The sequence below is a fragment of the Pelophylax lessonae genome, assembly GCF_965119305.1.
Source record: "Pelophylax lessonae genome assembly, chromosome: 8".
Classification (NCBI taxonomy): domain Eukaryota; kingdom Metazoa; phylum Chordata; class Amphibia; order Anura; family Ranidae; genus Pelophylax; species Pelophylax lessonae.
In genome coordinates this window covers 8,139,324-8,155,142 of record NC_138775.1, presented here as the reverse complement: position 1 = coordinate 8,155,142, position 15,819 = coordinate 8,139,324, and the positions used below count along the sequence as shown (strand labels likewise).

General features: G+C 41.5%; 1 protein-coding gene across 1 annotated transcript in view; it reads left to right on the top strand.

Annotated features, from left to right (window-relative positions):
* Positions 1-12,002: 12,002 nt before the first annotated feature.
* BAP1 (BRCA1 associated deubiquitinase 1) overlaps positions 12,003-15,819 on the top strand; it is a 38,013-nt gene continuing 34,196 nt past the window's right edge. The window contains exon 1 of the mRNA XM_082264726.1: positions 12,003-12,112. Within this exon, the coding sequence (XP_082120852.1) occupies positions 12,076-12,112 (37 nt within the window). The 5' untranslated portion in view covers positions 12,003-12,075. The remainder of the gene's footprint in view (positions 12,113-15,819) is intronic.

The following is a 15,819-nucleotide window of genomic DNA, read 5'->3' as shown; positions in this document are numbered from 1 at the left end:
ACGTTAGATGTAATAGGACAGTTGAGGACCATACTGAAAATCAGAGTAAAACGTGGGGTTTTATTACATTTTATGGCCAAAAGAATATGAAAACCTGACCCATCACACCTACGTAATGGCCAAGAATCCCCATTCCCTTCCCAAATGATAGAATTCAGGTTTTCCAGTGAAAGGTACAGTTAGTACTACACTATAGACATTTTTATACTCTTCCAACCTTAAGGTAACAATTTGATGAAGACCCTTTTCTGTTCCAGCATGACTGTGTCCCTGTGTACAAAGCCCGCTCCACAAAGACATGGTTTGACCAGCTCTTTAAAGATATAGGTTTGACTACCTCCATAAAGACATGTTTTGACCACCTCCATAAAGACATGGTTTGACCACCTCCATATAGACATGGTTTGACCACCTCCATATAGACATGGTTTAACCACCTCCATAAAGACATGGTTTACCTAGCTGTAACCCTTTTCTGTTCCAGCATGACTGTGTCCCTGTGTACAAAGCCAGCTCCACAAAGACACGGTTTGACCAGCTCCATAAAGACACGGTTTGACCAGCTCTTTAAAGATATGGTTTGACCACCTCCACAAAGACATGGTTTGACCAGCTCTATAAAGACATAGTTTGACCACCTCCATAAAGACATGGTTTGACCATCTCGCTAAAGACATAGTTTGACCACCTCCATAAAGACATGGTTTGACCATCTCGCTAAAGACATGGTTTGACCACCTCCATAAAGACATGGTTTGAGCACCTCTATAAAGACATGGTTTGACCACCTCCATAAAGACATGGTTTGACCACCTCCATATAGACATGGTTTGACCACCTCCATAAAGACATGGTTTACCTAGCTGTAACCCTTATCTGTTCCAGCATGACTGTGTCCCTGTGTACAAAGCCAGCTCCACAAAGACATGGTTTAACCAGCTCCATAAAGACACGGTTTGACCAGCTCTTTAAAGATATGGTTTGACCACCTCCACAAAGACATGGTTTGACCAGCTTGTTAAAGACATAGATTGACCACCTCCATAAAGGCATGGTTTGACCACCTCCAAAAAGACATGGTTTGACCACCTCCATACAGACATGGTTTGACCACTTCCATAAAGACATGATTTGACCAGCTTTTTAAAGAAATAGTTTGACCACCTCCATAAAGACATGGTTTGACCAGTTCTATATAGACATAGTTTGACCACCTCCATAAAGACATGGTTTGACTATCTCGCTAAAGACATAGTTTGACCACCTCCATAAAGACATGGTTTGACCAGCTCTATAAAGACATAGTTTGACCACCTCCATAAAGAAGGTCAGCATGGTCTGCTTAAAGTTTGACCATCTCTCGCTAAAGACATAGTTTGACCACCTCTATAAAGACATAGTTTGACCAGCTCTATAAAGACATGGTTTGACCAGCTCTATAAAGACATAGTTTGACCAGCTCTATAAAGACATAGTTTGACCACCTCTATAAAGACATAGTTTGACCAGCTCCATAAAGACATAGTTTGACCACCTCTATAAAGACATAGTTTGACCAGCTCTATAAAAACATAGTTTGCCCACCTCCATAAAGACATGGTTTGACCATCTCGCTAAAGACATAGTTTGACCACCTCCATAAAGACATGGTTTGACCATCTCGCTAAAGACATGGTATGACCACCTCCAAAAAGACATGGTTTGACCAGCTTTATAAAGACATGGTATGACCAGCTCCACATAGACATGGTTTGACCCCCTCCATAAAGACATGGTTTGACCAGCTCTTTAAAGATATGGTTAGACCAGAGTGGATAAGCTTCATTTGCACGGAGCCCTGACCTCAACCCTACTGAACACCTTTGGGATGGATTGGAACATTGATGGTGAGCCAGGTCTTCTCATCCAACACTAGTACTGGACCAAATATTGTATGCAGAACTAAAACAGCATATCTTCAGAAGGAACAAGTCCTGGAGTGTTCTCATGACCAGTTCACCTGCCTTTTCTCCTATGGAACTGATGCAAATGGAAGGTGACAAACAAATACTGTATATCAGTGTGAGATGAAAACCCGAGGTGGAGCATGTTGCATTCAGATGAAGGCCCAACCCTTCTGAAAAAACAGTAACCACCCAAGCCTAAAATAATGATCTAAAGATACAGAGTGTGCTTTTATTGAAAATTAATCCACTGCACTTAAAGGATAAGTATGCCTTTGTTGAAACGAAAAATAAATAAATCTACGGTAGCTTCTCATAATACCCTGTTCAATGCTTTTGCTGTCAGGAGTCATAAAACGTTTATTTCCTTACTGCACGCACCTTTCTCCTGTGCCAGGAATCATATCTACAAAATCAAAATACAATGATACCAAACTAGGTGTCTTGGTAGAGCTCTGAATCAACATGGTAGGAAAGATAGGGCTGGAAATCAAAGTTTTAAGTCAACTTCCAGTCAACAGGGGCAACCTTGGGAATTCCCGGGGGATAAAGAGTGTAAAAAGCAAAGAGAAGGGGGAGGGGGCTTCACTCACAGTGCATGGATGGATCGGCAAGCTGCACCTTTCCTCTTCTGGCTACTGGGCTTCAAACTTCCTACCCACACCAGAAAGAAATAAAGAAAGAGAGAAAGCAAGAAAGAGAGAGAGAGAGCAAGAAAAAGAGAGAGGGCAAGAAATAAAAAGAAAGAAATAAAGAAATCCGCAGAGCCCCCCTTACAACACGGTCCCTCTTACATTACAGTACTCACTGGGAGGCAGGAGAGAGAAGGGGGGGCACTTCACTGACACTGAATGGATGGATCGGCAAGCTGCACCTTTCCTCTTCTGGCTGATCGTCTTCAAACTTTAAGGGAAATAAAGAAATCCGCAGAGCACCCCTTACATCAGAGTCCCTCTTACATTACAGTACTCACTGGGAGGCAGGAGAGAGAGGGGGGGCACTTCACTCACAGTGGATGGATGGATTGGCAAGTTGCACCTTTCCTCTTCTGGCTGATCAGCTTCAGACAAAGAAAAAAAGAAAGAAGGAAAGAAAGAAAGGGAAGGAAGGAATTTGCAGAGCCTCCCTTACATTAGAGTACTTACTGGGAGGCAGGAGAAAGAAGGGTGGGGGGCACTTCACTCACAATAGATGGATGGATCGGCAAGCTGCACCTTCCCTCTTCTGGCTGCTTAGCTTCAAACTTGGAAAGAAAGAAAGAAATCCGCAGAGCACCCCTTACATCAGAGTCCCTCTTACATGACAGTACTCACTAGGAGGCAGGAGAGACAGGGGGGGGCACTTCACTCACAGTGGATGGATGGATGGATCGGCAAGCTGCACCTTTCCTCTTCTAGCTGCTCGACTTCAAGCTTCGAAAGAAAGAAAGAAATCCGCAGAGTACCCTTTACATCAGATTCCCTCTTCCATCACAGTACTCACTGGGAGGCAGGAGAGAGAAGGGGGGGCACTTCACTCACAGTGGATGGATGGATTGGCAAGCTGCACCTTTCCTCTTCTGGCTGCTCGGCTTCAGACTAAGAAAGAAAGAAAGAAAGAAAAGAAGACAGGAAGGAATCTGCAGAGCCCCCCCCCCCTTACATTACAGTACTCACTGGAAGGCAGGAGAGAGAAGGGGGGGCACTTCACTCACAGAGGATGGATGGATCAGCATGCTGCACCTTTGCTCTTCTGGCTGCTCGGCTTCAAACTTCAAAAGAAAGAAAGAAAGGAATCTGCAGAGCCCCCCTTACATTAGAGTACTCACTGGGAGGCAGGAGAGAGAAGGGTGGGGGGGGGGCACTTCACTCACAATAGATGGATTGGCAGGCTGCATCTTTCCTCTTCTGGCTGCTGGGCTTTAAACTTCCCACTCACACTTTTCCTTCTCTGAGGCACAACATTGCCAGGGCAGACGCAGGAGGAGAGGGCAGGAGGAGGAGCAGAATAAGCTCTTCCTCTCCTCTACCATCCATGAGCCTGTGGTACTCAGTGGTCCTACCGGGGGTGAGCACTAGACTTACATGAGGCATTGGATGGATTTGTAGCTCAGACAGGCATTCTGTTTTGCTGCGTGCCAAAGTTCATGAAGTTCAATCAGGTCGTTATTTTTATTTTTTTTACTAATGATGCATCCAATACTATTTGATGACTCAGCAATTATTTCTCCGTCCCAACGTCACCAGCCTATGTTAATATTTATAAAATGTCATCTCGGTGAGCCGGAGGAAAAGCTTATATCATTGCCCTGTATATATATATATATATATATATATATATATATATATATATATATATATAGCTCAGCTGGGCCATCCCTGGGAGGAGATCTCTGCCACACTCGTCTCATTCATATTGTTACGAATTCAAATTCAGACACAATTTTCATTATTCGGAGATTTGGATGTATCTAAGTTTTTTTAATCACTTGCCAACCAGCCGCAGTAGTTTTACAGCAGCAGGTCAGCTCTGTCCCGCGAAACGACGTGCCTGAACATCTCTTCCCTGGACCAGTAGAGGGGGTGCAGGCACGCCGCCGGAAGCATGCACACACACCCATTGGCCAGACTATGCATTGCATCAAGTCCAGTCAAAACCGCGGCAAAATTGAGGCAAAAAAAAATCCCTGAAAATGGCGCGACTTTTAGGTCGCACAAGTGTGAAAGGGGCCTAAAGTAAGGCAGTGCCGAATTGCAAAAAATGGCCTGGTCATTAAGGGGGAAAACCTTCTGGTCCAGAAGTGGTTAATAAAACTTCCTGTGTTTTTTGGAAATGTATTGCCTGGTCATTTGTTACATTTCCACATCATTAGTAGCAATGATAATAATAATAATAATAATAACAATAATAATAATCATAATAATCATAACAACAATACAATAAATTATTTTACTACTACTACTTAATAACAAGAAAAACAATAATAAATATTTTTTCTCAACAAAAGTGAGATAAAATAAATAATAAAAATAATAAATGTTTTTTTTCTCAACAAAGTCACGCTTTAAGATTTTTTAAGCCACATCAATGATTACGCTGCAAACATTATCCACTTTTAATTGTAGTAAGAAAGAAAATTATGGTGGTGCTTTTTAGTTAGGTGTCCGATTGTACGCTACAATGTCGCAGTCCCGCTAAAAATCGCTGATCACCGCCATTACTAGTAAGAAAAATATAAAAAATAAAAATGACATAAATCTATCCCCTAGTTTGTAGACGCGACAACTTTTGCGCAAACCAATCAATATTTTTTTTTGTTTTACCAAAAATATGTGGCAGAATACAAATTGGCCCAAAATGATGAAAAATTTAAATTTTTACATCTTTTTTATTGGGAATGTTATATAGCAGAAAGTGAAAAACATTGTTTTTTTTTTTTTTTTCAGAATTGTCGCTATTTTTTTGCTTATAGCGCAAAAAATAAAAATCGCAGAGGTGACCAAATACCACCAAAAGAATGATGAAAAATTTAAATTTTTACATTTTTTTATATTGGGAATGTTATATAGCAGAAAGTGAGAAATATTTTTTTTTTTTTCAGAATTGTCGCTATTTTTTTGCTTATAGCGCAAAAAATAAAAATCGCACAGGTGATCAAATACCACCAAAAGAAAGCTCTGTTTGTGGGGAAAATCCTTCCGGTCCAGAACTGGTCAGCACCACCAAGGATAATACTTACATTTGATGAGAACTGTCGCTTGTGCTGATTCTTGTCAAAATCTTCCATCCTGTCCAGGAGGATTAAGAAGAATTAAATTGTAACTACTGACAAAACATTTTTTTTTTTTTTAAATCAGTTTTATTAACCCCTTGCCTACCAGGCCAATTCTGACACTTCTCTCATATATGTGCAAAACAGGGGTTTTGTTTGTTTTTACTTAGAACCCCCAAACATAATTTTTTTTATTTTTTATTTTATTTTATTTTTTTTTTAGAAGAGGCCTTAGAGAATAAAATAGCGGTCGTTGCAATTTTTTTATGCCATATGATTTTTGTGCAGCAATTTTTTTTGGGAAAAAATACACTTTAATGAGTTAAAGAAAAACAATACACAATATATAACCTGGATAGGGTCCCTAGGGGCGTGATTCTAACTGTCAGGGGGCGTGGCTTGTTAGATCATAACAGAGACATACAATCCTACATAGCAGGATCGCATAGCACTGTGAGTGTACTAATGACACTGGCAGGGAAGGAGTCAATAACAGGGGCGATCAAAGGGTTAAATCTGTGCCTAGGGGGTGCTTTCTAACTGTGTGGGGGATGGGCTTACTACATGAACACAGAGACCTGTGTTCCTAAATAAGAGGATCCCTGTGTTCATTACTGACAGAACAGCGGTCTGCTGTGTTTACAACGGCTGACCGCCGTTCTGTCTCTTCTGTCTTCGCGGGTGCCAAGGGGTTAAATGTGAGCCTAGGGGAGTGTTTCTAACTGTGGGGGGGGGGGGCGTGGCTTGTGAAATGATTATAGAGACCTGTGTTCCTATATAGAAGGATCACATGAGCTCTATGTTAATTCCAGGGAGAAGAACGACTAGCTGTGTTTGCAACAGCTGCACGTCCTTCTCTCTCAGCGGGGAGCGATCGCGGGTGTCAGGTGGCAATCGGAATCCCCGGTCCCGTGCATCGGGATCCCCGCTGATGAGCGGGGGCGGGAGTGCGCGTGTGTGCGCCCCCTAGCTCCAGGTGCGCGACCGACGTATACCTCCGGCGGTTTGCGCAGGAGCGGCTGCCTGCCACAGCGGTCGTTAAGCTGTTAATTGTAGTAAGAAATAAAATTATGGTGGTGCTTTTTTTTTTAAATAAAAATTGACAAGGAGACTGGAACTCCGCTTTAAGACATTAGACGGTCCAAACCATCCAACCCACAGAGGGGGGAGGTCACCGGCGCCAACTCACAATGACATCAGCACAAAACACAATACATAAAACAAAGCTTAATGGCTGACGTTCCAGTCCATAGCATGGATAATAAAATAACAAAGCGTCCTCATTCCTGGGGTCATCCAAGAGGGGGAAGCTGAGAAAGATAATCCTCCCCCCCCCCCCATTATAAATCATGAAAAAATAAATAGAAATCAAGGAACCATTTCTCCCCATTATTAGTGAGCTTTTTCCTCCAGAGAAAACTAGAAATGAGGAATCTACATTTTCTTTCAGTCACATAAATATGAAATGTGATAAATATGATGAATATTTTTTTATTCTGTTTTTCAGCCAGAGAAAGTTACAAAGTTACAAAGTTACAAAGTTAGTTTGTGAGGTTGAAAAAAGACATCAGTTCATCCTATGATGTGTGTGTTTGCTTACATTGTTACATTGTATACCCCTTTATGTGGTGGTCTTTAACCACTTCAATACCGGGCACTTTTACCCCCTTCCTGCGCAGGCCAATTTATAGCTTTTAGCACTGTCGCATTTTGAATGACAATTGCGTGGTCATGCAACACTGTACCGAAACCAAATTTATGTCATTTTTTCCCCACAAATAGAGCTTTCTTTTGGTGGCATTTGATCACTGCAAGGTTTTTTCTTTTTTGCTAAACAAATAAAAAAGACAGAAAAAAAAAAAAGTTTTTTTTGTTTATGTTATAAAATTTTGTAAATAGATATGTTTTTTCCTGCACTGATGAGGAGGCACTAATGGGATGGTACTAATATTAGGCACTGATAGGCGGCACTGATATGCAGCACTGATGGGCACTGATATGTGGCACTAATATGCAGCATTGGTGGGCACTGATAGGCGGCACTGATGGGCACTGATCGGCAGCACTGATGGGCACTGATATGTGGCACTAATATGCAGCATTGGTGGGCACTGATAGGCGGCACTGATGGGCACTGATAGGCAGCACTGATGGGCACTGATATGTGGCACTGATAGGTAGCACTGATATGCGGCATTGGTGGGCACTGATAGGCAGCACTGATGGGCACTGATAGGGGACACTGATGAGCACTGATAGGCGACACTGATGGGCACTGATAGGCGGCATTGATGGGCACTGATAGGCAGCATTGATGGGCACTGATAGGCAGCACTGATGGGCACTGATATGTGGCACTGATAGGTAGCACTGATATGCAGCATTGGTGGGCACTGATAGGCAGCACTGATGGGCACTGATAGGCGACACAGATGGGCACTGATAGGCGGCATTGATGGGCACTGATAGGTGGCACTGATGGGCACTGATAGGTGGCATTGATGGGCACTGTCAGGGTTGGCACTGATGGGCACTGATAGGCGGCACTGATAGGCGGCATTGATGGGCACTGATAGGCGGCACTGATGGGCACTGATAGGCGGCATTGATGGGCACTGATAGGGGGCACTGATGGGCACTGATAGGCGGCACTGATCGGCACTGGTGGGCAATAATGGGCAGCACTGATAGATGGCATTGATGGGCACTGGTGGGCAGCACTGATGGGGAGGGCACTGGTGGGCTCTCTGAGCCCTGATTGCCATCTCTGGTGGCCATGGTGGGCATCTCTGGGGTCATGGGTGGGCATCCCTGGTGGCTCTAGGGGCACCCCTCCCCAAGGGTCTGCACTAGTAATCAATGCTCTGATTACCAGTGCAGACCCCCCCCCCCCCCCCCCGTCAGGAGAGCCACAGATCGTCTCTCCTCTACTCTTGCCTGTGAGGCGCGAACTGAGGAAAGCCGATCAACGGCACTTCCTAATTACTATGTGACCAGCTGTGATTGGACACAGCTGGTCACATGGTAAAGAGCCTACATCAAGGGGCGCGCAGAGCGCATTATCCTGCCGCCGTCTTATGACGGCGTGAAGGATAATACAACCACCTTCCCGCCGTCAATTCCCTATAGGGCGGGCGGGAAGTGGTTAAGGTGCCCTTCTAATAGTTTTTTGAAACGATCGATGCTCCCTACCGACACCACTGCTTGTGGAAGAGAATTCCACATCCTTACCCCTCTGACAGTAAAAAAGAACTCTTTACGTTAAAGTTAAAGGCTCGTACACACTATAAAAAAGCCTTTGTCGTACGAGGATTTCCGTACGAATTTACGTTCATCGGTTCCAATTTGCTGTGAAACGATGAGGAAAATCGGACGATCATTCCACCGATTTTCTTATAGTGTGTGCCCCACTTTACTCTGAAGTCTTCACCCCTCTGTTGTATAAGGAGCTCTATAGTGCAAGCTGAAATTTACCAGAGAGAGAGAAAAACATATAATAAAACAATACATAAAGTTATAAAGACCGAGTACGGCTCAGGCCCGGAGTTTTTGTTATGGAAGTGGAAATCGGAGGGCGACGGCTTTTTGGTGTTTCCTGATTATAACTGCAAAATGTCACAAAACCAGGGGAGGTAAAAAACAAAACTGTTGTGCTCCACAAATAATAAGATTAAGAATAAAAATACTATTACTAATAATAAAAATAAAAATAAGAAGAGTAAAAATACTAATACTAATTAATAAAAATAAAAAGAAGAAGAGTAAAAATACTAATACTAATGAATAAAAATAAAAAGAAGAAGAGTAAAAATACTAATACTAATAATAAAAATAAAAAGAAGAAGAGTAAAAATACTAATACTAATAATAAAAATAAAAAGAAGAAGAGTAAAAATACTAATAATAAAAATATAAAGAAGAGTAAAAATACTAATACTACTACTAATAATAAAAATAAAAAGAAGAAGAGTAAAAATACTAATACTAATAATAAAAATAAAAAGAAGAAGAGTAAAAATACTAATACTAATTCATAAAAATAAAAATAAAAAGAAGAAGAGTAAAAATACTAATACTAATGAATAAAAATAAAAAGAAGAAGAGTAAAAATACTAATACTACTACTAATAATAAAAATAAAAAGAAGAAGAGTAAAAATACTACTACTAATAATAAAAATAAAAAGAAGAAGAGTAAAAATACTAATACTAATTAATAAAAATAAAAAGAAGAAGAGTAAAAATACTAATACTAATAATAAAAATAAAAAGAAGAAGAGTAAAAATACTAATACTACTACTAATAATAAAAATAAAAAGAAGAAGAGTAAAAAACACTATTACTACTACTAATAATAAAAATAAAAAAGAAGAAGAGTAAAAAGTACTATTACTACTACTACTAATAATAATAATAAAAATAAAAAGAAGAAAAGTAAAAATACTAATACTAATAATAAAAATAAAAAGAAGAAGAGTAAAAATACTATTACTACTACTAATACTAATAATAAAAATAAAAAGAAGAAGAGTAAAAATACTATTACTACTACTAATAATAAAAATAAAAAGAAGAAAAGTATAAATACTAATAATAAAAATAAAAAGAAGAAGAGTAAAAATACTATTACTAATACAACTTCTAATAATAAAAAGAAGAAGAGTAAAAATACTAATACTACTACTAATAATATTATTGACAATAAAAATAAGATGAAGAAGAAGAGGAAAAATATTATTACTACTAATACTCATTGTAATAGTAATAAGAACAATGATAACAATAATCATTACTACTAGTAAAAATAAAAATAACAAGATTAATACCCATATTATTAATTAATACAATCATTTCTACTACTACTACATATAAAATAAAACTATAATATACTACTATGACTACTATTACTACAGCTAATATTAATCATTACTACTGATAACAATAATGATGGTAATTATAATAATATCAATAATAAAAATACTATTGTTACTACTACTAATAATAAAATAAAAAGAAGAAGAGGAATAATACTATTACTACTACTAATAATAATAATACCAATAATAATAATAAAAAAAGAAAATGAAAAAGAAGAAGAAGAAGAAAAAAAATATTACTACTAATACTAATAACAATAGTAAAAATAATAATAATGATAAAAATAATCATTACTACTGGTAATAATAACAAGATTAATACAACTATTACTACTACATTTACAGTAATAATAATAGTAGTAATAATTAGTGACCTCCGTAACTAATATTAATATTTACTGCTGGTAACAATAATAATGATAATAACATTAATAGTAAAAATTCTATTGCTACTGCTACTAGTAGTAGTGGTGGTAGTAGTGGTAGTAGTAATAAAATTATTATTATTATTAATAATAATAATACAATAAATTATATTACTACTACTACTTAATATTAAGAACAACAATAATAGAACTAATAATAATAATAATAATGATAATAACATGAAAATAATACTGCTAAAAGTAATACTAACAAAAACAACAACAATAATAATAATAAAAAGAAAATACTACTATGACTTCTACTACTTCTACTAATAAAAATAACAATTATTATTACTAATAACAATAATAATATTGGTAATAAAAAAATGATAATAAAATACTACTACTAATGATTTTAATAGTATAAAAATAATATTAAAATAATCATATTAACATATACAAGAAAAGAACCAATAATAATAAATAAAATAATAAAACTAATAATCATATTCACGACGATGAGGAGGATAAAGTTAAACATAATCATCATCATCATATTAATAATAGTAAAATGCTACTACTACTTATAATAATAATAATAATAAAAATGTTCACAATAAAATACTACTAATAATACTACTAAGAAGAAAAGGCTGCTGCTAATAATAATAAAATTAATAATAAAATACTACTACTACTAAGAAAAAAGCAGCTGCTAATAATAATAATAATAATAATAATAATAATAATAATAATAATAATAATATGTTGCTACTTATAGCAATAACAACAATAATAATCATCCTCATCATCATAATATTAGCTTTCCCACAGCAAAAATGGCGCTTTCGATGCTATTCCTGTCATGTGATCCCAATAGAACATGTGATATTATTGTTAATTCGCTGATGGGTCCGCAGGAACACCAAAAGGTGGCCATTTTTCTGAAGCTCAATATACATTGATATGAAGGGAAGGGTCTCAGGTAAAATGTCCGCTAAGCGGAGACAAGGAGGGCCTGTGTTTCTTCTCTGGCAGTCCCTGTGTCCCTCTGACAGTCCCTGTGTAGCGGAGGTTGTGGTTGTTTCCGGCGCATTGTGATGACGTCAGAGGCTCGGAGCTATGGATGAGACAACATGAATAAAGGCTGGCTAGAGCTGGAGAGCGACCCAGGTACAATGACTGTACCCCTCCCCCCCACTTACCCCCCAATACAGGGGAGACCTCTGTGCGAGTCTGAGCTCTGGGGGGACATACCCCACCCAGGGGCAGCATTGCACCCCTCCCCCCACACACTGACCCCAAGTACCCCACCCAGGGGCAGCATTGTACCCCCTCCCCCCCACACACTGACCCCAAAACCCCCCCTCCCCCACACTGACCCCAAATACCCCCCCCAGGAGCTGCATCGTACCCCCCTCCCCCCCACACTGACCCCAAATACCCCCCCCCAGGAGCTGCATTGTACCCCCTCCCCCCACACTGACCCCAAATACCCCCCCCCCCCAGGAGCTGCATCGTACCCCCCTCCCCCACACTGACCCCAAGTACCCCCCCCCCCCCCCAGGAGCTGCATTGTACCTCCTCCCCCCACACTGACCCCAAATACCCCCCCCCCAGGAGCTGCATCGTACCCCCCTCCCCCACACTGACCCCAAGTACCCCCCCCCAGGAGCTGCTTTGTACCCCCTCCCCCCCACACTGACCCAAATACCCCCCCCAGGAGCTGCTTTGTACCCCCTCCCCCCCACACTGATCCCAAATACCCCCCCCCCCAAGAGCTGCATTGTACCCCCTCCCCCCACACTGACCCCAAATACCCCCCCAGAAGCTGCATTGTACCCCCTCCCCCCCCCCACACACTGACCCCAAATACCCCCCCCCCCAGGGGCTGCATTGTACCCCCTCCCCCCCACACACTGATCCCAAATACCCCCCCTCCCCCCACCCTGACCCCAAATACCCCCCCCCCCCCCCAGGAGCTGCATTGTACCCCCCCCCCACTGACCCCAAATACCCCCTCCCCCAGGAGCTGCATTGTACCCCCCTCCCCCCACACTGATCCCAAATACCCCACCAAGGAGCTGCAATGTATTAACTCCATACTTTATGTGTAACCCCTCCTCCCAAGGGCAGATATTGGGGTGATGGGTGGAAGGTACCCCCCGAGGGGCAGATATTGGGGTGATGGGTGGAAGGTACCCCCCGAGGGGCAGATATTGGGGTGATGGGTGGAAGGTACCCCCCCGAGGGGCAGATATTGGGGTGACTGGTGGAAGGTACCCCCCGAGGGGCAGATATTGGGGTGATGGGTGGAAGGTACCCCCCCGAGGGGCAGATATTGGGGTGATGGGTGGAAGGTACCCCCCGAGGGGCAGATATTGGGGTGATGGGTGGAAGGTACCCCCCGAGGGGCAGATATTGGGGTGACTGGTGGAAGGTACCCCCCGAGGGGCAGATATTGGGGTGATGGGTGGAAGGTACCCCCCGAGGGGCAGATATTGGGGTGACTGGTGGAAGGTACCCCCCGAGGGGCAGATATTGGGGTGATGGGTGGAAGGTACCCCCCGAGGGGCAGATATTGGGGTGACTGGTGGAAGGTACCCCCCGAGGGGCAGATATTGGGGTGATGGGTGGAAGGTACCCCCCGAGGGGCAGATATTGGGGTGATGGGTGGAAGGTACCCCCCCGAGGGGCAGATCTGAGGGGATGTGTGTATTACTGATGATTAGGGAAATGTTATATTATGATATTGTCAGTAATGGAGATTGGGTTGTGTGTGACTGCTGGGGCTGGTCTGGGGTGGGGGAGGGGCAGATTGGGAGATTGGGGTGGCTGATTCTGTCTCTTCTCTGTCATGCAAGGCACCCCTCCCCCGCTGTAACTTAGCAGTCAACATAAATACCCCCTCCCTCCTGGGGGCAGATCTGGGGGGGGGGGGGCTTTATTGCTGAGGATTGGATAATTTACCCCACCCAGAGGCATTTACGTCTTCCAATGTCCCCTGTGATGGCAGACCTGGAATGAATATGTCTGTAGCTGGCAGAGGGTCCTGAGCTCCCTCTTCTGGGGAAAATGCAGCTCCGGGCTCCCTCCAGTGCTCCCAACATAAAATCCCACTGAGGATTCATACACAGCTATAAGTATTGCGGCACCGCCACTGATTTTCCTTCCTTTCACAAATTATCTTTCTTAACTTTTTTACAACAATAAAAAGTTGCGTCATGTGACCAACCATCTCTTCTCCCTGATAGGGGGGGGCGGGGTTACAGGACTCTGTGCAAAGAGAGAAGGGTGCCCCCTAGGGGGTTTTTTTAGCAGCAAAAAAATTATTGAGATCAAAAGATATAAAATTATTATTTTTTATTTACACTTGGATAAAAAGTTTCCATATAAAAATATAAGTTCCGGGTTTCAATGTTAACCACTTAAGCCCCAGCCCTATTTCGGACACTTTTTGTTCACAAGTTAAAATCAGTATTTTTTTTTTCCTAGAAAACTACTTAGAACCCCCAAACATTATATATATATTTTTTTTAGCAAAGACTCTGGAGAATAAAATGTCGGTCATTGCAATATTTTTTGTCACGCGGTATTCGCGCAGCGGTCTTTAAAACGCCATTTTTTTGGGAAAAATTTAGAAAAATCACATTTCACTGCATTTAAAAAATACTAAACAGTAAAATTAGCCCATTTTTTAACATATATTGTGAAAGATGATGTCACGCCGAGTAAATAGATACCCAACATGTTACGGTTTAAAATTGCGCCCCCCTGTGGGATGGCGACAAACTACGGTCATTAGAGATCTCTATAGGCGACGCTTTAAATTTATTTAACGGTTACCAGTTTAGAGTTAGAGTGTAGATCTTTTTTTTTAATTATTGCCCACGCTCTGGCGTTCGCGGCGATACCTCACATGTGTGGTTTGAACAGCGATTTCATGCGGCTCGACTTCCGTATACGTTTTCTTTGTGCGCAAGCTAACGGTGACGGAGGCGGCTAAATTTTTTTTTTCCTATTTATTTTATTTATTTATTTTTTTTACTTTATTACAGGTTTTTTAAAAAAATAAATAAATCTGATCACTTTTATTGCTGTCACAAGCAATGTAAACATCCCTTGTGACACCAATATGCAGTGACAGGTACTCTTTATGGAGGGATCGGGGGGAATGTGACAGTAATAGGAGTGACAGGTACTCTTTATGGAGGGATCGTGGGGAATGTGACAGTAATAGGCAGTGACAGGTACTCTTTATGGGGGGATGTGACAGTAATAGGAGTGACAGGTACTCTTTATGGAGGGATCGGGGGGAATGTGACAGTAATAGGAGTGACAGGTACTCTTTATGGAGGGATCGGGGGGAATGTGACAGTAATAGGAGTGACAGGTACTCTTTATGGAGGGATCGGGGGGAATGTGACAGTAATAGGCAGTGACAGGTACTCTTTATGGAGGGATCGGGGGTCTAAAAGACCCCAAACCCCTCCACTGCACTTCCATGTATGCAAAACGCCGAAAACGGCGTTTTTGCATACAGCCGTTTTTTAATTTTCTGCTTTTTGCAGCACAGTAACCCGGAAGTGACGTCATGGACGCCGCCTCCGGGTTACGTCATCGGAGACCCGATCAAATCCGTTGATCGGCACTCCATCCAGCCGGGGGACGTGCCGGCTGGGTGCTCAGGGCTCCCGGTGGGATGGGAGCGCCGAGCAAAGTCACGTAAGGCGTTACAGACGGAAAGCCGACCGTTGGCTGTTAACCACGGCAGAAATATTCCCAAATGTGGAAGGGAAAATTAAATTTTTACAAAGGGATTTAGATTGAATAATAATTATTATATTTATTATAAATTATTATTATAAATTATTATTACT